Source organism: Colletotrichum fioriniae (assembly GCF_027942845.1).
Source record: "Colletotrichum fioriniae strain IMI 355084 chromosome Unknown scaffold_13, whole genome shotgun sequence".
Lineage (NCBI taxonomy): Eukaryota > Fungi > Ascomycota > Sordariomycetes > Glomerellales > Glomerellaceae > Colletotrichum > Colletotrichum fioriniae.
Window position 1 is genome coordinate 957,645 of NW_027076849.1, and position 21,749 is coordinate 979,393.

The following is a 21,749-nucleotide window of genomic DNA, read 5'->3' on the forward strand; positions in this document are numbered from 1 at the left end:
TACCACCCCTAGAAGGCTCTGCACTCAATCAAGCCCTTCTCGTAGCTGTTGTAAACGGCTCCGTCACAAGCCAAGAACCCCATGGCAGCAAGTGCAGCAGTGGTACCTCCACCGATCGCACCAACACCAAGAGCCGCAATACCGCACTCCATGACCTCAAAGATGGCTGATCCGACCAGAGTGTCCATGCACTTGTTGCACTCCGTGGCAGGTTGCTTCACGCACTGCCTCTCCTGGGCCTCGCGGAGGCGGCGCCTGCGGATGTTGCCAACCGACCCGGAGCGTGCCGAGTTGAGGATGCTCTCGGCGCGGACCAAGTTCTGGGTCTCCATGGCGCCGGCGACTTGTCGTTCCTGCAGACTGTTGGCGTAGACGGCGGGGTCGATGGCCGTAGCGGTAGTGAAGAGACCGCTCAGGAAGACGGTGGTGATGGTGGTGAACTTCATGTTGGCAGGATATGAAACTTGTAGACTTGCTAAAGCGAGTTGTGTAGAAAAGAAAGTGTTCTTTTGATTGAAGGACTGAGAAAAGAGTGTAAAAGGATATCGAAGTGGTTGGTTTGGATGACGATATGTCTGTACGAAGGGCGGATGATGGAGTAGTATTTATGTAAATGTTACAGGCCGTCATTTCCGACAGCTCTCTCTCGTGATTGCTGGAAGAGCCGACTCCTGAGTGTTCTCTTGTGACTAAAGTCCAATGTGTGCTTTGAAAGAAGAAAAATTACAAATTGCACAATTCTATCACGATCTCTTCAAACCCCGAGTTATGCGGATACTCAGGAGTCACCCGAAACCGAGAGCTCACGATCCAGAATTGCACTCTTGGCATATTCATGGCTTAGATACGGGTTGAAGCTATCACGAGTGTATCTTGGAGTCTTGGAAACCCGTCTCCATATGAGCTGTCTCTATTATAGTTTCAGAGCAGAGTGTTTACTCAACATTGATGCCTAGCCAGGTGCTTTACGAAAACGAACGTCGGACGGAGAAAGTTATATGTAGTCTTTACGGCTTTTGACCACATTTGGGGCAGCTTCACATAAAGGGGCTTGGCACGTGGCTCATTGCGCCTTACAGCGCCCGTTTGTGCCTTAACAGCAGTACAAGCGGAAAAAAGCAGCATCTGTCCGTTCCCGACGGACGCCAGCTTTTGGTCCGTGAGTGGTGATCCGGCACAGATCCGAAGAAGTCTAGGCCTGCTTTTTTCCGACCCAGCGCTTTAGAATGTCAGGTTGAGCCTGGGACAATTAACGTTAAATCTAGTTTAGCGTGGGCAGACGAGTCATCACCGGGCAGTTTTATCCCAACTCAGCGTCCTTGCCAACGTTGACCTTGCCTGAAAGGACAGGAACCATCTATAATTGACACAACTATGATTTGGTCCGAACTTACTGCGTATGCGTGCACTACGCGGATGAACCCTCGTCCATCTGAGCTCGATGCATGACTGCCAAGATTCTTAACTCAGCCTCGAGGATCTGTGAAGGCATGTTGACGAGACTCTTGGCAATTATCTTTACAATTCCTTAGGTTTGATTTCTCGCAATGAGAAACCTGGGCTTCGAGATCACTAACTCGGTTTCGCAGAATCATGTCGTTGACGGTCTAGTTGCGCTGGACTTCTCTGGCGGAGAACCTTCTGTGTAGGATTTCAAAGACACGGCAACAAGTTCAGAGGCATCTTGAGATGCTTCTCAAATCTATAAAGGAAGAGTGAATCCCACGGAAAATATCTTCTTTTTCTCTCATCATCACACACACTTCATTCAGTCTCTTTGACAACAATCATCACAATCTTTCAGCTTCAGGCTTTCCAATCTTTACAGCTTTCTCTCTCTTCCAACTCAACAAGTTTTCCCAACTAACCAACTTTCCAAACTCTCTCAAAATGTTCTCCAAGACCATCATCGCTGTTCTCTTCGCCTCCGTCGCTGTCTTCGCGGCCCCTGTCGAGACTTCCAACAAGGAAGTCGAGGGAAGACAGATCAACCAGAGCGTCACTCTCTGCAGTGACAAGGGCATGGCTGACTGCGACACTGTCAACTTCAACTTTGGCTTCTGCGGTTAGTTTCCGGTTGCTCATTTCAATCATGGTCCTTAGCTGACAATTTCTAGTCTCTCCCATCGGAAGACTGAACGACAAGGTCAGCTCTCTCAACGCCAACGGCTACAACTGCATCTTCTACAAGTAAGTTTAAAGATCTGCACATCTTTCAATCACCTCAGATTTCTAACAGACTTGCTACAGTGATACCGGATGCCGCAACGGTGGTGGCCAGATTGCCACTACTGGTGAGGTCACCGACATCCGCAGCCACCCCTCGTTCAGCACCATGAACGACGATGTCTCTTCCTTCTTGTGCAACATCTAAGGCGTTCATTTGCTGCTAAGGCTGCTCTTTCAGTCTGCGCAACATGATTCGGTCTCCAGCACAACTTGTCACTTGCCAGCACGGTGGCAATCTGCTCTTACCTGCAACAATGGTCAAGAATGCCTGGAATGGACTATGGTTTTTAGGGATTAGTATGATTTGTATAGTTCTCTCTTGTCTCTTGGTAGCTTTTTAGCAATCGATATGTCACTCTACCTCCTTGTCCACTTCATTTGACTCAATTTATCCGCTTGATGTGGTGCAACCGTTGAGATATTAAGATCTCAGTAAGCTTTAGATATGTCTCAAAGGAAAGATGATAACTTACCGCGAAGGGGCTTGGGGTCTTAGCCAGATGAGTTCGTAAACAAAATGACATCTTCTAGTCGATAGCCTTCTAGAAATTGTGACTTTGTGACTCAGTCGTGCTCGTGGAGTTGTAAAGCTACTAAAACAGATAAAACACGAAGAATTTCTGCCACCCTCTCGCGCACAGGCCATCGGCAGATGGGCTTGCTTCATGAGGTCACGGAAACTCACGCAGTTTGGAACGAAACATGCCACACAAATCACCAAGGATTAAGACAGCATAAGGTAGCCGCACTTAATCTCAACTTGTTATGTACTAGCTCATTTGAGAGTGCAGTGAGATCTGATTAAAGGCAACAGCTTGAACAGTAGATCAAAAGATTAAACCGTTTACGGAGTAGTTGATGAGTGTTCGCTGCTTACTAAGCCCGAGACCGGCTCGCTCCCATCGAAAACCGGAACACCAAGAACACGAGAATGCGCTTTTCGGTCTGACGAGACGTTCTACGAGCAGCCGCACCGATCTCTCGCCGAATGGCTCAAAATAATGAGCCAAATGAAAATGGCAAGCATGGGAAACTAGTATTTCACAGCGGTACTTACCGAAAGAGACGCGTCCCCCGTGGTCCGCCAAGTGCAACTAAAGCTATCCAACCTTGGCCGTGCTGAAGATGCAGTGTCGAAGGCTTGAATCCCTCACGGTGAGATTTCGAGATCATCAGATACCAGTCGAGGGTCAGACGCCCACATACGGCTGAAAGCCACGCCATCCTTGCCCCCATGTGGCAAAGCCCACCCGAAAGCCGAGACTTTCAAGTAGTTTGATGGAACTTCCCCCGGATGGAATCACAAGTCGTCGTCTGCATCCGGCCAAAATTGCCCTCAACGGCTTTCTCACTGGCCAACAAAGCTGGAGGTATGGAGAATCTCGAATGCACGAGTTTCTCACTGTGAGAAAATTCTCACTCGTTTGAGACTCCACTTCGCAACAACCCCGCTGTGGATTGAAAGCTGAGCGTTGACAGGTCGTTGGGTTTGACGGGATGGTTCGGACTAGCATATCCCTGACTCGTAAAGGGGTTTTCTAGCCTGTTTAATCTTATCAGATGCATCTCTGAGAGCCATCATGGAGCTTGGCGCACTAGTCCAGAGCAAAGAAAACCTTGAATATGAGAGGAAAAAGTCCTTCAATGGAATTCTCCATCGTCCGAGTTGCCTGCTTCTAAGCCAAGTCTTACGTTTCTCGCCGTGCCGTCTCGATCCGACCTCGGGTTTGCGAACCAACACAGTTCGGTTACCGTCCGACAAAGGTTGAATAAATAGCAAGACGAGCGCTGCTTCGATGGTTGCATTCACCTCGCCCCCTCGTCCTTCTCATCCATCATTCGTGCATTAGACTTCTACCGAGATACCGGTACTATCAAACAACAATGGCGGCCCGCGCAGATCTCGAGTCCCACCGGGAGAAACACCCCGAAGACCTCGTCAACGAGGTTCCCGAGTCATCATCCTCGGACTCTGAGGACGACCTCAAGCCTCATCCCCCGATGTACTGGAAGATCATTGCCGTCATCCTAATCTCCTGCATCAGCTTCGGTTCTTCGTGGAGTTCGGGCATCACCGGCGCCCTAAAGTCGACGCTCAAGAAGGAGCTCGACATCAACAACAAGCAGTTTTCCCTGCTTGAAGCCAGTGAAGATTTCATGGTTACCCTGCTCATTCTCACGAGCGGTATCGTGACGGACAGAATCGGTGGTGCCGGTGCCATGTTGTATGGTGAGTTTCGCACTTGCAGTCTCGTCTAAGACAATGAAACTGACGCAGCAAAAGGTAACATCATCTACTCCATCGGTTCCATCATCGTTGCCGCCGCAGCCCAGACCCGGAACTTCAAGCTCATGATCGGCGGCCGAGTCATCCTTGCCCTCGGTGACATCGCAACCCAGGTCGCCCAGTACAAGGTTTTTAGCTCCTGGTTCTCGCCCAACAACGGTTTTGCCTCTACCCTCGGTCTCGAACTCGGTATCAAGAAAATCGGCGGATTTGTCGGCAAGTCCTCGGCCAACATTATTGCAAAGAACACTGGCAACTTCGCATGGGTTTTCTGGATCGCCGTCTTCATGAATGTCTTCACCAATATCCTCACCCTCGTCTTCTACCGCTTCAACACCATCGCCCACAAGAAGTTTGGCAACGTTACGGACCCGGCTACTGGTGAGAAGCTCACTGAGAAGTCCAAGAAGTTCGAAGTCAGGAAGGTGCTCGAGCTACCGTGGGTGTTCTGGGCCGTCTTGTCGTTCTCCCTCTTCCAGACCAGCACTGCGATCGTGTTCTCGCAGAATGCTACAGAATTAGCTGAGAAGAGATTCAAGACGGACTCCATCACTGCTGGCTGGTACTCGGCGACTCTGCAGTACGCCGGCTTCTTCTTGGTTCCCTGCGTTGGCGCCTTCATCGATCTACTGGGCAACCGTATCACCTTGTGTAAGTCAGCCATGTCCTTTTGACGATTCTGCCGGTTTCTGACCATTCTTAGTGGCTATATGCGGTACCGGAGTCTTCCTGGCTATGGCACTTATCAACTGGGCCACGGATACCAAAGGGACTGCTGCCGCCTTTGGCATTTACGCCGTTGCGTTCACTCTGGGCCCTACTACCATTATCGACAGTATACGTACCTCGATGTGGCACTCATCTGTCTTCGGCTCCGCTTACGCTGTCAAGATTGCTACGAACAACGCGTAAGTTCTCGATCCATCTCAACACAGCGATCTTTGTCTAACAAGTTGCAGGATGAACATTATCGTCCGGGTCATCACCGGAGCCATCCAAGATGCTGACAACGACAGCTACGACCACGTTGTCATCGTCTATGCCGTTCTCGCCGCTGCTTCTGTCTTGGTCTCAATCATGTTGGGTGTCCTTTCGTGGTGGTCCATCGATCTGGGTAACCTCCAATGGACTAGGAAGCAGCGTAGGGCTAATGGCCAGTTGTGGAATGAGAGAAAGAGGGCTTTCTACGAGGACAACGGGGCACGCAACAAGCGAATCTCTATGATTTGCTTTGGGTCTCTGGTTATGTTGATTCTGGGTGCTTGGTCGGCGTACTTCTGGGGTGTCGCAACTGGCAACAACTCTTAAGAAGGACTTGTACGAAGATGATGACTTTGAGACAAGAGCATATGAGGCACTTGACAACGTCCGAGATACCCGAGCATGCACTGACGCGATACAACGAGGTATCCATACAGTAAAGTAGGAACTTAATGAACAAATGGTACAATTTCAAATCCATCAACCACTGCGATGCCTTGAAAGTCCCTTTGTCTGTATCAGCGATTGATCGGGAACATGAGGTAACACGGAAGCTTCGCAAAACTTTGAAGCTCAGGAGGCTTGGTTCTGCCGATTCATTTTTGCGAACCGGACTTTGGATCCCAAGTTCCAAGGATGTTACGCTGCTTTTTCTCACGTTCTGATTCATCGAGGTTCAACCGTGCAAGTTGGAAATCAAGGATACGAAATGATCCTCGAAATTCAGCAAGTGCTAAACCCAGTGTGCTGACTCCGGCTTGATAACCGAGTCGGCTCCGATCGACACTGCAGATGCATCGCCTCATTCGGGTCCACTCTGTCATCTCCCCTCACTGGGTTTACCTTATCTCCAACACAGCTGTGAGCACAAAAGTTTTGACTAAAGTCAAACCACGATAAAGTTGAAGCAACAAGACTCAATTTCCACAACCTGATCAACAACTTGCCTGCTTTCGCTTTCTGCTAAATATCATGCCGGGTTTGGCAGTCTCGCCGGAGAACCTCCCGGTCCCTGGCCGGGACACGTACTATTGGCTCGGTGAAATCAACAAAGCCAGCGCCGTGATCAACTCTTCCGAAGGTCTCTTGGAACGAGATGTGGCCCGTCGCATCAGCCGTGGACTTCAAAAACTCTTAGACTCGGGCGACGAACCCGGCGCGCCGCGTCCTAGCCTCGTCATCACCTTCGAACCTCTCCTTATCGAAGCAGCTGGTGTTGAAACAACTCTCCTACACGCCGGTCGTTCAAGCCAGGACATGCTTGCCACGGTCTGTACGGCCATTCTTCGCGATGCAGTCTTGAAGTTGGCTGCACAGCTCCACGCGACAACAACTCGCCTGCTTGAGATGGCGGAAACTCATGCCTCGACACTAGTACCGAATTACACCAACGGTGTTGCAGCCCAACCCAACTCATACGGCCACTACTTGCTAGGTCACATCGCAGGCCTTCATCGCGATGCGGAGAGACTACGGCAATTCTATGCCAGATTGGACCGATGTCCGATGGGCACGACCGTGCTAAACGGCACAAGTTGGCCTCTCAACCGTGAACGCATTGCCAAGTATCTCGGCTTTGCGCAAGTCGTCGACAACGCCTACGATGCAGCGCAAATCACCATGGCTGAGATGCCAGTTGAGCTTGGTGGCATTGCCACTCAGATCGCTCTTCACACCAGCGCATACATCCAGGACGTCATGAATCAATACGCTCAGCCGAAGCCATGGATTCTTCTCCAAGAGGGGGGTGAGAACACATATGTCTCAAGTGCTATGCCACAGAAGAGGAACCCAGGCCTACTCAATAACACCAGATCCGACGCATCCCATATTGTCACTTTAGGGGTTGGTCGTGCCATACAGGGACATAACCTTCCTCCTGGCTACGGTGACGCCAAAGACCTCGGCCACAATCTGGCTGTCATCAACGGCACTACAAAGGTTCTCGCACAATGGCAACGGATTCTCAACGCACTTGTCATTGACGGCAAACGATCCCTGAAAGAGTTGGATCTTGACTGGACCGCCTCTCAAGAGTTGGCCGATTTCTTGATGCGGGAGCACAAAGTACCGTTTCGTGTCGGGCACCACTTTGCTTCAGAAACTGTCAGATACGCCAAGGTGGAAGACGTATCCCCCAGCAACTTCCCTTATGCGGAGGCATCTAGGATATTCAAAGAAACTTTGGAGCACGCTGGCCTTGAAGATGGATCATATCAGTTTCTGAGTGAGTCAGAGTTCCAAGAAGCGCTTGACCCGGCTGGAATCATCAGGCATAGAGCCACGTCGGGGGGTCCACAGCCCAAGGAGATGGAACGCATGTTTGGCAACTCAAAACAGACACTACAAGATCTCGATAGCTGGATCAAGGAGCGGCAATCTCATATTGTGAGCTCTCTGCAGGAGTTGGATGAAGCATTTCAAGAATTGCTTGCGTAAGGCCCTCGGGCCCGGCCTTAGTAGGTCAGGCCTCTACGAATTGAATATCAAGAATTCATTGGTTGCGATAAACTCAACAGCGTTCAATCTCCACTTACTTGAATATGAAAGTTTACATGTCAATATCGATCCATGAGGAAGGTCACTGGGCGTAAAGTATGTTTAGACGAGTGGCTGCCACATGCCTCCCCCGTATGTAGGGGCTCCGTGTTTGGCTTCAATTCATTATTCTGGGAATTGAAAAGCTGCTGCTTGAGGTCAAGTCGAATGAAAGACAACGCCCGCTCTAGTATCGCAGAATCTATCAACATTTTTCCATAGAATCTCAGCTTCATGTTACGTTCTCGCTTAGAATTAGTCCCAAGTCGTCATTGAAGAATCTTTCAACTCCATGTCACTGTCAGCACTAGTGATCCGGGATTATCGGCGGCCCACGCGGAGCGGATGCCGGATGTGTCGAATCTACTGCGCGATAAGTGAAGTCTCATCCGCTAAGATTCCCGGGGTAGTCTTCTCGGCCGCTGATAGGCAAATGATACAATCCTTGGCATCAAAGATAGTGGAACTGCGTCACCGACAATCCGTTGATATTTGGGCTAGGCTGGTCTTCACACCCGTTATTCGCCCTAGAAGCTAGGCGAACGAATCCCACCCTTCGAGTCTAGTTACCCCGGTTGAGGAAAACGGAATGCAACGTGCCCCTCGCGCTGGGATTGCGAGAATCAATGACATATATACCTAACTCAGGTTCCCTCAACGTCAGCAAGACTCTTTGAGAAAGCAACCACGGTGATCAAAATGCGTTTCTCAGCTGCCTCCGCTGCTTCAATGCTAGTCGGTGCCGGCATGGCTACGGCAAAGACAACAACCTACTCATACGGGCGCAACGTCCGCCAGGTCTACGACGTTTACATTCCATCGGCCGCGACTAATGAGACCGCGGCGACTGACAAATACTGGCTGGTGTACATTCACGGAGGCTTCTACCGCAACTTCGCCCAGAACTCAACAGACATCCTTCCCGCCATTGCTTCCCTCGAAGCAAACAACTCCGACGTGCTCGCAACTCAAATCGCAGGAATCGCATCCCTGGACTACCGACTTTCCGCACTTCCAGGTGTTCAACCCAACAACACGCCCACGAATGAGCTTCAGAACGTCAGATGGCCTGATCATCTCAACGACGCGGTCGCCGCGCTGAAAGACCTCAACAAGCACTATCCGATCGACGGCAACTACATTGTCTCTGGCCACTCCGTCGGTGCACAAATCGCCTTCTTCACAGCTTTGGAGACTCTGAAGGACCCCGCCGTGCCCAAGCCCGCGGCCGTCTTGGGAATCAGCGGCATTTACGACTTGCCTCTACTCCATATCACCAACCCCGATTATGACTATCTCGTACTCAACGCCATGAGGGAAGACCAACTAGTAGAGGCCAGCCCATCCAAGGTCGATGTCAAGAAGTACGCAGCACTTGACTTGGAGGCCTTTGTTTTGGCGCACAGCAGGAATGACGGGCTTGTGCCTTGGGACCAGGTCGAGTCGATAGAAGCTACTCTGGGCTCTCTACTTCAGGTAGAGAGCAAGACACACCTTGTCGAGCTTGATGGTGCGCATAACGATATCTGGCGTGGGGGTGTGCAATTGGCCAAGGCTTTCACGGAAACTCTAGCCATATTGAAGGCGGGTAAATGAGGTACTCCGCCTATAGCTTCCAATAAAAGAAGACGGTTTGAACAGATGTGTTTCATGCTTGGTACTATAGTTAGTTCCATGGAAACTTACAGGTACCAACTCTGCCTTGATATCGGTCTTACTCTCACGGCGCATCTCGGCACACGGCCGTACGACGTCGGCTTCCTATCGGACGAACGCTCTGTTTTCAGCACGCAAGGCGTCTACGGGTAGATACATGTAGGCAAACCCCGGCAGGAGCTTTTACAATGCATTGTCTTCCAATCGATTTTGACTTGCAGCTTTGTGAAACATCTTACTCGCAGATCGGATGCTGAAGACATGCAGTAGCAGAAGGCACGCCGGTTTCCATGCCTTGATTCCGTCCGACGGTATGGGATCGGCGGCGGTTCTCCGGCTGTTGGTGCAAGTCAACTCGGAAATAGGCTCAGTGCCGAGCAACACGAAGATGACAATTGGCTGTAGTTCCGACGGAGAGGCGAACGCAACCTTCGACGGACAGCACGGCGGTTACGTGAGACAGCGGTTACGGGTACACACTCCGGTTGGCCATTCCACCAATTGCCAACTTTACCCATACTACCTTACCATAATTATCTGCTGCGTGCCTAAGGGCTGAGCTGCAGTGTCTCCACGTCGCATCGAGAACTAAGGCTCAGAAAGGCTTTGCAACTAATCGAAAAGTCGGCGATAGACTTCAAGTCCCATTCCATCATCTCGAGTCATATCTAAGTACTTAACTATCAGTCGTTTCGTCTCCGTCAACTCGTCTGTATCATCTCGCATGTAAACTCGTCACCTTATCATTCTCTTTCTTTTTTTTTTTTTGGCTCTTTTTCATTCGTATAACCCGACCGGTCCCAAGAGCCACATTATCATCTCCCATGTGAGTGTGATAAAATGGCTCAGCTAGATTACAACAACTACAAGGTGGCATGGATTGCCCCGCTTGAGATCGAGGCTCAGGCAGCCATGTACATGCTCGACGATGTCCATACGGGCAGATTTCCAGTGGGAGAAGGTCACGACTACCCCCTCATCGCAGGTCGCATGTGCGGGCACAACGTTGTCATCGCCAGCTTTCCCTCTGGGCAAATATATGGTACAGAGCAAGCCGCCAGTCTTGCTGGCCAGTTGAAGATTCTATTCCCCAGACTCTGGTTTACGCTACTAGTTGGTGTCGCAGCAGGGCTTCCAAGCCTTCAACGAGACATCCGTCTTGGAGACGTCCTCGTTGCAGACTCCGAAGGTGAAGTCCCTGCTATTGTGGCTTACCATCTCGGAAAAGAAACATCCGAGGGACTCAAGCTCCTTCATGATGGACGAAGCCAACTTCCTACGAATCCCGTTGTAACGTCTGCTTTCTCAAAGATCAAGATCCCGGATCCCATGTGTTATATTAACAGCTTCGTGGAACACTTTAAAGCCATGCAACACAAAGACCACTCGAAAGGAAACTTCACGGATCCTGGTCAATCGCAAGACCAGCTGAACGAGACGACTTCGAGTGGAGAGAGAGCCGCCGTTCTTCGGGAACCACGGCCAGACAACAGGCGAACCAGAGTGTGGTATGGGCCGATCGGCTCCGGTGACAAATTGATGAAGAATGCCAAGGAGAGAGATGTGTTGAGAGACAAATACAGTATAATTGGTCTAGAGATGGAGGCAGCAGGAGTCATGAGCCGTCTTAATGTCGGTGTTATCAGAGGGGTATGTGACTACGGGGACGAGCAGAAGAACAAGGAGTGGCAGCCTTACGCGGCTGCAATGGCTGCCGCATACGCCAAACAAGTATTGCTTGAGATCAGCGTTGTCCCATCCGACACTAATCTTCATATTCGTAAGGAAATTCTAGCGTTATCAACTCATGGAATTGCTACTCATTGACTGGAATAGGAACGCCTGAGGAGGCCAGATACAACGAGCAGCCGGGATCTTTGAGCTCCAAAACTCATGCCCGGATGCGAGAGCCAGCTGTCAGAAAGCCTGGTTTACCGCCCAGTCCTGCTTCGTCAGATATTGAGATGGACTCAGACCACCAAAGTAGTAGTGAGTTTTACGCACCTCACATCATACATCCTATTCCTCCGTGACAGATCTTCTTAATATTCACGCCAACGCGATGACTAACACGTGGAAATACTCCTAGTAGGTACTCGCCCCCGAGCTCGGGCAACGGACATTGTGTGGCCAGAGATTCGCAATGAAAGGCCGGCTCTAGCATCGAAATTTGTGAAACGCAAAAGGTTTCCAGGATGCCTTCAGACAAACAGTGTGTTGTGGGACGCTAGAGAGAGACAGTCCCCGATGAAACTTCTTGTACATGGTGTGACTGGCGTTGGGAAGAGCCAAACCTGTCTGCAAGCAATTGTTGAGAATGAATCCAGGTACACTTCTTTCATTCCATCGAGCATATGAACTCAGCTAACATTGACTACCTTTAGATTCAGGGCAGTCTTCTACATTGACGCCAGCAGTAGAAAGTCGGCGAACAGTAGCTACCTTGCCGTAGCTGGAGTCAGCGGAACATTGATAGACACGTCGGGCATCAGCTCCGATGAGAACATCTCTCAACAAATCTCCCGCACGAGATTCTGGATGAGCAATCTCGAAGAACCCTGGATTCTTTTCATCGACAATGCCGAACCCTCGGTGGCCGCTGATCTGGATGACTATCTTCCTCGTCAAGGCTGTGGCACTATCATCATCACGACTATTGATGGACAGGTTGCTTCGTCCTGCGATCTTCACGAAAACATCTCCCCGATGGACTCATGGGATGCCAACGAGCTGATCCACAACTTTTTGGATTCCACAAAGGACTTTAGTGAAGAAGAGTGGGTGGCGATCGAAACCTTGGCCTCTGAAACGCTTGGAGGGCTGCCGCTCGCCATTGTGCAGGCTGGTTCTTACATTGCCAACAACCCAAACAGCCTTGTGGACTACCGCTTCGACTTCCAGCAAGCGTTTCAAACAAACCTCGGAGACCTCCCTGACTTGTCATCAGGGAGTGGTCAGAGCAAGTCCGCTTCACACGCATTAGGCGTCACCATGGCCCTTGTCGAGAACACGCCAGAGGCCATAGAGCTTCTTCGTACGCTTTGCTTCTTCCACAATGAGAGCATTTCGGAGCAAATTTTCGAAGAGGCTTGGAACAACTTGACGATAGCTTCTCCAGGAAAGTCTTCGCGGTGGTCACACTGGGCACCTCTTGTGCCGCTTTTGGATCCCGAAAGTGCCCAGTGGCGCACACCCGGTCTCCGCAAAGCGTTCAATACTCTATGCCGTTATAGTTTGCTCGTCTGCGATGCGTCGTACTCCAGCAAGTACTCGATGAACAAGCTCGTTCAGACGTATTGCAGGGAGTCGCTCTCGACAGAGAATCGAAACAAGTATGCCTATCAAGCAGCTTGCCTATCAGCACTTGCCTTGGCCAATGAGCCAGTCTCTACGACTGCATCACGGATACACAACCCTTTGGGTGTTGATCTTCAGAAATCCATGATACCACATATTGAATCTTTTACCTCAAATGGCTTGATGGGTAATTGGGTGGAACTCGCTGAGACTGAGAGACGCCTAGAGATCATGCTGATACTTGCAAACGCATATTCATCAACAGGTCATTTCAGAGACGCGGGAGATATTCTGAAGGAAGCCATCGAAATCTGCAAGGACCCATCGGTACCCGATTCATTGACTCTGCAAGTTAATGAACAGTTCGCCGACTGCTACTTTCACGCCGGCCATCACGTAGAAGCACTGAGGTATCAACCCGGGGTTGTCCAAGCCTATCAACAGTGGGGAGCAGGCTTCGATTATCTCTGGTCTGCTCAAATCAACCACGCGGACTCTCTATGGTCAACCGGGCAGCGAAGTGAGGCGTTGGCAATGGCAGAGGCGGCCCTTGCTACGTGTGGCTCACATAACTTGCCCGTCGATGATCCCAAGATGGTGCGAACACGGCTTTTGGTGGCAGACTTCCTCCACGGATCCGGAGGCCAACGTCGGGCTCTCGAACTGCGACAAGAAACCGTGCGGGATCTGCAGGGAAGGGTTTCTGTCATCGCAGGAGAGCGTCTGCGCATTCTTGAAGCAAAAAGTGCGCTGGGTGACAGTTATGATTGGGACGGCCAGCTTCTCAAGTCGTTGTCATTGCGGAAGAAAGTCCACAAAGCGAGGCTTGAGCTTCTCGGTGTCGATCACCCTGACACCTTGCATGCATTCGACCGATTTGTCGACACCAAAAGCCTGCTCGCCCACACTCAAGAACAAAAGGAAGAGGTGTGCAGGCTCAGAGAAGAGGCCGTGACCTCGTGGCGGCGAGTTCGGGGAGAAGGTCATCCTCAAACCAACGAAGCAAGAGTCAATTTGGGTCACAGCTACACTGCTGCTTCCAAGTTTGGGGAAGCTCTCTCTGAACAGCAAGACGTCCTGGCCATACGTAACGAAAAGGTGTATAATGACGCGGTTGCGACTGACGTCTATCTCGTATCCGTCGGTAACGTTGCGGACGCCTTGTGGAGAGTAGGCGATATCCAAGAAGCTTACAGTCGTCTGGAAGATGGACTGGAAGAGGCAAAAGTTATGGCAGACCTGGATGCCATATTCTCGATCAGAAGTTACGCTTCAACTTTCCTCTCACGCCAAGGCAGAGAGGATTCCATACTGGAGGCTATCAATCTACGGCAGAATCTTCTCAGGGATCAAGAAAACGCATTTGGTGAGGGAGATGTCAGAACCCACCAGACGCAGCTCCTGTTGGCTATGGATCTCGCCAAGTTAGGGATGTTCCCTCAAGCAATCCAAGTCCATGAGAAATTGCTGCAAAGACAAAGCGAGGACCCGGGCGAAGAGAGCCAAGAAACCCTGGACAACAAGAAGGAGCTTGCTTCAGTGTTAAGTGCTGTTAACGCTGCACCTCAAGCGGCTGTATTGATGAGGGAGGTCTTGGAGGTTGAGACCGAACACCTCGGTCCGTACCATCCTCGGACACGGGAGACAGGAGCCCTTCTTCATCGCTATTACCAAGAGACTGGAGATGGCCAGGCGGCTTTTAAAATCATGACCTGGCTGAACACGCAGCCAGTCGGCAACGGAGAGCACCATGGAGACTCGGATTCCGATGACGAGGAAGTGGACAATGTGCCTCGAGTCAGGAGCAAACGCAGAGTAAGTCTTCGTTGGGATTCAACGGATAATTGAGGCAGACCTTTAACGTTCAATGTTCAGGACTTGACACCCGTGACGAGCCCTGCGAGACCACCACCACGCCAGATTCAGCGCTGATCACGCGGAAGGTAATTTGGTGACTCGGGTCCGAGGCTTTGTGTACCCTTTACCAGGCCCAGAACCCGAGCGACGCTGTGAGAGACGGTCAGCCACTGCGTCCGAGAAGAGCATGGCGAGTCAAGGGCGGTGAGTCTCTTCGGTTGCGGTTGAGGTTCAGGTAGAGGGAATTGTTCAAGTACTTGTGTCCTATTTAAGCTTTCAATTTCAATTTCATTTGTAGCCAATGTCTTGACAGCGGTCTTCGTTGATGAACACAGTAATGAGCAAATGGTCATGACAGAGGTGAATGCAACATCATTCTGGCCTTCATGTGGCGTGGACTACCCTCTGGCGATGCTGCGCCTTACCAGAAAGGAGCATAAAGTGATGGGATCCGACATAGAAGTTGATGAAAACAGTAAAAGAAACACCGAGTACCACCACCCTAAAGATCAAGACCACGGTAGCTTATCATGCATCCTTCACAACAACGGTGTCCAGAGATGCTCGTGAGATACTACCACCTTCGCCCTCACACATCAAATTCACTGCCCTCCCCCCGCCGCCTCCCTCTTCTCCTTCTCAAGAAACCACTCAACAGTCCTCCTAATTCCCTCCTCCTGACTAACCTCTGGCTTCCACTCCAACCTCTCCTTAGCCTTATCAATAACATACCACCTACTCATCCCCGAAAACCTAACAACCTGCCTCGTCAAAGGCGGCACCTCCCCCTTGAACCAATAAACCCACTCCAAAACCCACACATACGCCAGCGCAAACGTCATATTAATAACCCTCACATCCTCAATCCTCGTCTCGTCCCCGGCAGCCCGCCACACGGCCCTGCTGAAATCCCAAAAGGGGACCGGCTCGCCGTTGGTGATGAAGAAGGCTTCGCCCGCGACGCCGTCCGGTGCGTTGAGGAGCTTGGCTGCCGCGGCGAGGTGTGCGTCCGCGGCGTTGCCTACGTAGGTTGTGCTGAAGAGGTTCTTGTTGGTGCTGATCTGCATCTTGTTCCGGCCGAGGCGGAGGTTGCGGAGGATGGCAGGGGTGATGTCGTTGTCGCGTTCGCCGTGGACGGCCGCGGGGCGGAGGGTGCAGGTTCGCATGCCGGATGGGTCGTTGTACTCTAGAGTCATCTTATCCGAGGCGGCCTATGAAGCTCATCAGTAAAGAAGCCCGCTTGAAAGAGACAGCATCCAGGCTCACCTTGGTCTTGGGATAAGCCAACGTATCATCCCCCTCCTCAGCAATAGGCAAACTCTCATCGCCCCCCTCAATATCCCTAAACATCTCCTTCTGCACCACACTAGCACTGCTCGTTGTCACAAACGCCTTGACGCCCGCTCTCTTAGCCTCATCCAGCACATGTCTCGTCCCGTCAACGTTAATCGCCCTCACGAACGCGTCCGTCATGACTTTGCGTCCCACCGTCATCATTCCCGCGCAGTGAAACACCACCGTCGGCTTCACCTCCCGAAAGACTTTGGCGACGTCGTTAAGGGAGGCAATGTCGCCGGCGTGGTACGTGACGCCGGGAAAGGTGTTTGTTGTCGGGTTGCGTGAGAAAACGGCGATGCGGGCGGTCGGGTAAGCGGCCAGGAGCTTCTCGACAATGTGGCTGCCCAGGAAGCCGCAGCCGCCTGTTACGAGGTAGGTCTCGGAGGCCATTTGCGTCCTATCTTGTATCTGATACGTGAGACTTCAATGGTGGGATAGTCGATGGCGATGAGAATCTCAAAATCGGTGATGAAAGTTCACAGAAACCAGAATCCCGGGCGCCGCACTTGCTTTATCTCATTAAGACGCGTCCCCGATAGATCGTCGTCGAGAATAAGCCGGCTGAAACGGTCTAGAGAAATGAGTGTCGTCAGCGAAATCCATCAAATCTGATATAAGCACTTGGGGCTTCACATTCCCTGCCAGAGTGGGAACCTCGAACCCGGGAAACCAACGTGTCTCCTGCATCGTGCATTCGGATCTTACCCGCTTGTGCCGTTTGAATCCCAATAGTCGACTCGCACTAAAGGGCCAATGAGTTGAGGTCTCCGTATGATGATGTAGCCGTGTCAATTGTGTCAATCGGAAGACAAAAGGACAATTCGTGAGCTGCTGATGCCGAATTTCTTTGTACCTTTGACAGCTAGCCAATCTACCAAGCCGTCAGCGCTAGATCCAAGGTCCCTTGAGAAGCGATCCCAGACTTGCCGGAAAGGTGGGGAGATGAGGGGGAACACCACAAGCTTCGGTCACTCACTCACTCCCTCCCTCACTCACTTGTCTAGGACCTAGGTATTTAAAGCTTGCTCTTATCTTTGTGACACCTTGTAAGCTTTCCCTTTCCCCGATATCAGTGGCTCATATGGGGTCAGCGGCCCGACGACGCGAGAACGAGCAAATGTTGGTATGAGCCTAGCACGTGTGGGAACTGTGCAAGTTCCACGAGGTGTAGATGACTTTTAAGTAAGAAAATAAGGCCACCGCAGCTGAGAAGATGGGATGAAATCGAGACATCACGCCCCGAACAGTTCAAAAAGCAGGTGACACGGACAGGGGTGAGTGAGTGAGTGAGTACCTTATTCGGTGATATGCGTCAATGCCATCCGCCTTGCGAACTTCATCAACAGAGGAAAAAAGCTTGAGATGCAACGCGAAAGAATCTGTACAGTCGATATGACAGAAGCGGCAAGACGTCCCTAGCCATTCGGCCAGATCCGATCGGAGACATGCAACATGAGCCCTCGCCAAGATGGTAAGATCTCACCCAGTGGTCTCATGTGACCTCCTCTTCAAGATTCATCAGCAGCGCCAGAGATGTACTCCATCACTTCATATAAGGCATCAGAAAGACGCAGTTTTTGAACGCAAGAGAAAACGCAGCTGGTTCGTGATATGTGCCACAACCCGCCCATCTACAAAAGCCTCACCCGTCCCCCCATTCCACCCCGCCTTACCCACAGCCCCAGACGATGCATTTCCGACGATGAAGAACCGCCCCAAAGCCCCCTCCCACCATGTTTCCTTCCGTTTCTCTTAGGTTGTTTTGTGTTTGCTGTCATCTCATGAACTTTCGCCTCCCTCGCCAAAAGACCATCCCCCCGCCAGTTCCTCCGATTCGCGAAAAGCATCGCAATCCTAAACTCCGGCAAAAGAATTTCCCTGAACGTTAACGCGCGACTGCCTTTCAAGACTAAACTACTGGAAACAAGTCGTCAGACGCCCCGGTCTACCGGCCTTGCCCACTTCCTGATCCAAAATCCGGTTCCGGGTGCGGCGACTTCTTATCCTTTCTGGCTTTGATGACGAACTCGGCCATAATCTGGATGTGGTCGGCCGGGAAGTGATAGTTGGGGAACGCCGGCATCCGCTTGAGATATTCAGCATCGGGCGGGCCAAGCAGATCCACCACTTCCAATGTGTTCGTTGAGTACCACAGATAATCAATGACATCTGAGAAGCCAGGCGTGTAGTTGGTGAAGGGCATCTCGTCGGGAGTGTTCTTGATATGGGCGTAGGCATCCCGCAAGCTGAAGGGATGCTCAATACCATCCCTCGTGAAGCTACCATACTGGAAGGATGACAGCTCTTGGTGGTTGGGAGGAACACGTCCCATAGACAATAGCTCGTAGACCGAGCTGTCTCCGGTTGAGTTGAAATCACCGCACACGAGCAGGGGGATGTCAGTATTGTTACGGTACTCTTGGCTGGGCCCCGGTTCCTTAGCCGGCGGCGGTGGCTCCTCCCCGTCTTTGCCAGTAGCAGAGAAGACGATGGGCTTCTTGTCCTTGAGTGCCGGCCAGCGAACGTACTTCTCGGCGAACTTTGTGACTTGCTCCATCAGAATACCCGTCTGGATTAACTTGACGTCCGCCAGCACAGACTCCCAGGCCAAATGTCCGTTGACTAGGATGATGCGCGCGCCGGTAGCTCGGCTTTCGAGGAATACCACAACGGCGATGTTGTCCTTTGGCATAACACGGTTGAAGACGTCGTGTTGATTCTTCATGTCCGGCCGATTGATGGCGATGGCGGCGAATTCGATGACCTGCTTGTCGAGCAAAATCCACTTGCTGGCCTTGTAGAAAGTAGCGCAACCATCCACACCCTGTGCGTCCTTCTCCGCCATGGTCTTTGCGCGAGTCTTGGGCCAGTGTACACCCTTGTAATCCATCTGTGCCAATTCCGGGCTGAACTCTTCCTTGAACGCCTCCGTCGAGATCTCCTGCAGGCACAACAGATCCGCGTCCTTCTCTCTCAATTCGCTGAAAATGCAGTCCTTCCGGTATTCCCAGTTCAATGCGCCCGTGGGCGTGTATCCGTACGTTTGCGGTGTCGCGTACTTGTCGCACAAGACGTTCCAAGAAAAGACTCTGACCTTTTCCAAAGTAGGCGAAACATCTTCTTGTACAGTAATGAGCTTTCTCGGGTTGGGTGGCATCGGAACTGAAACGAGGGTTAGCTTTTGATGACAGCACAAGGCGTGGCCGATTGAACATACTCGGGGCTTGCTCCTTGAGGAGGTTGATCAGGCTCTTGGTGCCCTTCTCCATGATTTCCTGTTTCATATCCGGGTCGATGGGGTTGCCCTCGATGCCTAGAACGTCCAGCAAGTGTAGAGAGCCGAGCTCGAAGGGGAGTGTCTGGATTTGGTTGTCGAAGAGGAGTAGCTGGTTGAGGTAGGTGCACATGCCGAGTTCTGGGGGAAGGATCTTGATCTGGTTGAACGACATGTTGAGGTATCGGAGCTGGCGCAGCTGGCCAATCGCGGGAGGGAGACTCTGAAGCCTGTTGGAGGCGATGAAGAGGTCGTGGAGGAACTGGTAGCGGAAAAGAGCTGGTGCGAGGTTACGCAATCCTTGGCCGCTGAGGTCCATATTGTGCCAGTTCTGCCGTTCCCTGTTCTTCTCTACGCTGTATGGTCGTCTCCTATCGTCCGCATCGTCGTCGCCGTTCTTGCCCGAAGATGGTGGAGGCCCGGCAATGCCGCGGTTTTCTGAAGCCTTTAGTCTGGCGTAGTAGTGCGGCTGGTTTTGTTCAGTCATGGCACGGTGGGCTTGCTTGGACTCCTCGTAGAGTCGGAGCTGCTCCGCCCAGTGTTCGGTGATCTGTTGTGCTTGTCCTCCTCGCGTGGCTCCTCCTTGCCCGTTCTGCATAGCATTGCTGCTATACGGACTAGAATTCCCCATGACGCCAGAGGAGAAGGCCGAGTGGTGGCCCATTACACCTCCATTGCCATTGTGCGCAGCATGCTCAGCCTGGGCAGCTTGGTGGTGCTGGAGGTGAGTCTGGTGGTGTTGCTGTTGTTGCTGTTGGTAGTTGTACAGCATTGGGATACCCCGGCCGCCGTGGCCCCCATTGATGCGGGAGTTGGGGCCCTGCTGATGATTCTGGGAGAACATCCCTAGCAGATTGGCCCGTGGGATCGGATTGGATGGTATAGGTGAATTCGAGTCTTTGGCAGTGAATTGGCGCAGGAACGTGTTCAAGAGTATGGCGTCGGCGGCGGTTTCTTTCGGTATGAGAGAGTTGAGGTAGAGATCTCCGACAGGGTGGTCCAGATAGCGAGTACCATCGGCCATCTACCTGAGATTCGCGGGTGGGGTTGGTTGTGGTGGTGCCTCGATTACGATGCAGGCGTGGTGAACGAGGCAATGGGTTCGCAGCAACAGCTTATGTGAGATTGGAAACGAGGGAAAGCCAGGGGAGCTCGCGTTTGCGCATGGGAGTCGAGGTACGGGTCCAGCTGCATCGAGTATCGGCTCAGACAATGGAGCTTCCGATTACCGCAATGTATTGTGCTGTCCTCGGCCGCCCATGAACCACGTCGATGAGGTGAGGGTGGGTGGAAACTCGTGTATGTGTGTCGTTTGTGTGCGTGGAGAGTTAAGAGTGGTGTTGATTTTTACTCGGTCTGGTGATGTTGTCTGTCAGGAAGGGAGGGGTTTGGGATTAAGCTAGACGGCGAGTCGAGCAAGCTCACCCGATGGGGAGGGCGTACGTGGGAGGCAAAAAGCTGGTCAATGGTGTCGAGACGCGCTGGATGCGGCAGAAGAGGGTCTAGATGAGAATGTGTCTCGTCAGCAGAGCGAGCTTGGAAGAGTAAGACATGGAACTGAAGCAAGGCCCAGGAGCAGGAGTCGGATTACGGAGTAGGGGCTGGGCCGCGTCGTTGCGACAAAGGCTCGGCTCGAGCAGTGCCCCCCCTGGTAACCCTCAAGGGCGGGGAATGGGTTGATGACATACCGTAGTGAGCGGGCGCGGCGTGTTTCTGGCAATATCTCTAGAGCAACCAATGGATACTGGGACTGAAGAATGCGGTCGGAGATGCAGATGATCCAAAGATAGAGCCAGGTGGTGGTGGGATTGACTCGATCTTGACGATAGAGCAGACACTGGGCACCAGGCCCGCGAGGTTGCGAGCTCTAGTGTTATCACGTGATGAGGAAAGCTGCACGGACCAGCAGCGAGACGGGAGAGCTCCACTCAAGTCAAACGTGACCACACTCGTGACGCTCAGTCATCAGTACGTACACTTCCTTAGCTAAGCAGCTAAGCAACTAAGCTACTGAGGTATACTGAGGTAACTTAGGTAAGCACGGTAAGCACGCACGCACGGTATGGTGGAGGGGGAGTGGTGAGATACAACACCGTTGAGTTCAGGTGGTGTGACTTGTGGTGTGTTGTGACGAAAGCGATGGAGGAGATACGAGACTTACTAACTTGAAAGCCCTTAACAAATAATATCTACTGGGGCCGAGTCACTTTCGATGTGTGCGTGACTAATGGCTCTCAGTGACACCCCGTCGCCAGTTCATCTAGTGGTTTATTGAACCTGATATGTCACGTT

At 51.8% G+C, this 21,749-nt stretch overlaps 8 protein-coding genes across 8 annotated transcripts; 5 read left to right on the forward strand and 3 right to left on the reverse strand.

Moving 5' to 3' along the window:
• Positions 1 to 8: 8 nt before the first annotated feature.
• On the reverse strand, positions 9 to 446 carry N0V96_010003 (uncharacterized protein; the record flags this gene model as incomplete). Its single annotated transcript, XM_053197297.1, has 1 exon — positions 9 to 446. One exon carries the CDS (start codon positions 444 to 446, stop codon positions 9 to 11), a length of 438 nt encoding a protein of 145 aa, XP_053045175.1.
• Positions 447 to 1,890: 1,444 nt separating this feature from the next.
• Positions 1,891 to 2,374, forward strand: N0V96_010004 (uncharacterized protein; the record flags this gene model as incomplete). Its single annotated transcript, XM_053197296.1, has 3 exons — positions 1,891 to 2,065; positions 2,118 to 2,190; positions 2,251 to 2,374. 3 exons carry the CDS (start codon positions 1,891 to 1,893, stop codon positions 2,372 to 2,374), a joined length of 372 nt encoding a protein of 123 aa, XP_053045174.1.
• A 1,739-nt stretch (positions 2,375 to 4,113) lies between these two features.
• Positions 4,114 to 5,824, forward strand: N0V96_010005 (uncharacterized protein; the record flags this gene model as incomplete). The annotated part of the gene is made up of 4 exons (XM_053197295.1): positions 4,114 to 4,459; positions 4,514 to 5,167; positions 5,220 to 5,424; positions 5,476 to 5,824. The coding sequence occupies 4 exons, from the start codon at positions 4,114 to 4,116 to the stop codon at positions 5,822 to 5,824; spliced, it is 1,554 nt and encodes a 517-aa protein (XP_053045173.1).
• A 645-nt stretch (positions 5,825 to 6,469) lies between these two features.
• Positions 6,470 to 7,936, forward strand: N0V96_010006 (uncharacterized protein; the record flags this gene model as incomplete). The annotated part of the gene is made up of 1 exon (XM_053197294.1): positions 6,470 to 7,936. The coding sequence occupies one exon, from the start codon at positions 6,470 to 6,472 to the stop codon at positions 7,934 to 7,936; it is 1,467 nt and encodes a 488-aa protein (XP_053045172.1).
• A 798-nt stretch (positions 7,937 to 8,734) lies between these two features.
• BNA7_2 (Kynurenine formamidase) lies at positions 8,735 to 9,844 on the forward strand (the record flags this gene model as incomplete). Its single annotated transcript, XM_065758812.1, has 2 exons — positions 8,735 to 9,545; positions 9,702 to 9,844. 2 exons carry the CDS (start codon positions 8,735 to 8,737, stop codon positions 9,842 to 9,844), a joined length of 954 nt encoding a protein of 317 aa, XP_065612579.1.
• Positions 9,845 to 10,531: 687 nt separating this feature from the next.
• Positions 10,532 to 14,920, forward strand: N0V96_010008 (uncharacterized protein; the record flags this gene model as incomplete). The annotated part of the gene is made up of 4 exons (XM_065758813.1): positions 10,532 to 11,471; positions 11,528 to 11,680; positions 12,144 to 14,803; positions 14,864 to 14,920. The coding sequence occupies 4 exons, from the start codon at positions 10,532 to 10,534 to the stop codon at positions 14,918 to 14,920; spliced, it is 3,810 nt and encodes a 1,269-aa protein (XP_065612580.1).
• Positions 14,921 to 15,447: 527 nt separating this feature from the next.
• Positions 15,448 to 16,573, reverse strand: N0V96_010009 (uncharacterized protein; the record flags this gene model as incomplete). The annotated part of the gene is made up of 2 exons (XM_053197291.2): positions 15,448 to 16,056; positions 16,112 to 16,573. 2 exons carry the CDS (start codon positions 16,571 to 16,573, stop codon positions 15,448 to 15,450), a joined length of 1,071 nt encoding a protein of 356 aa, XP_053045169.2.
• A 1,555-nt stretch (positions 16,574 to 18,128) lies between these two features.
• Positions 18,129 to 20,481, reverse strand: CCR4 (Glucose-repressible alcohol dehydrogenase transcriptional effector; the record flags this gene model as incomplete). The annotated part of the gene is made up of 2 exons (XM_053197290.2): positions 18,129 to 19,345; positions 19,401 to 20,481. The coding sequence occupies 2 exons, from the start codon at positions 20,479 to 20,481 to the stop codon at positions 18,129 to 18,131; spliced, it is 2,298 nt and encodes a 765-aa protein (XP_053045168.2).
• Between the last annotated feature and the right edge of the window lie 1,268 nt (positions 20,482 to 21,749).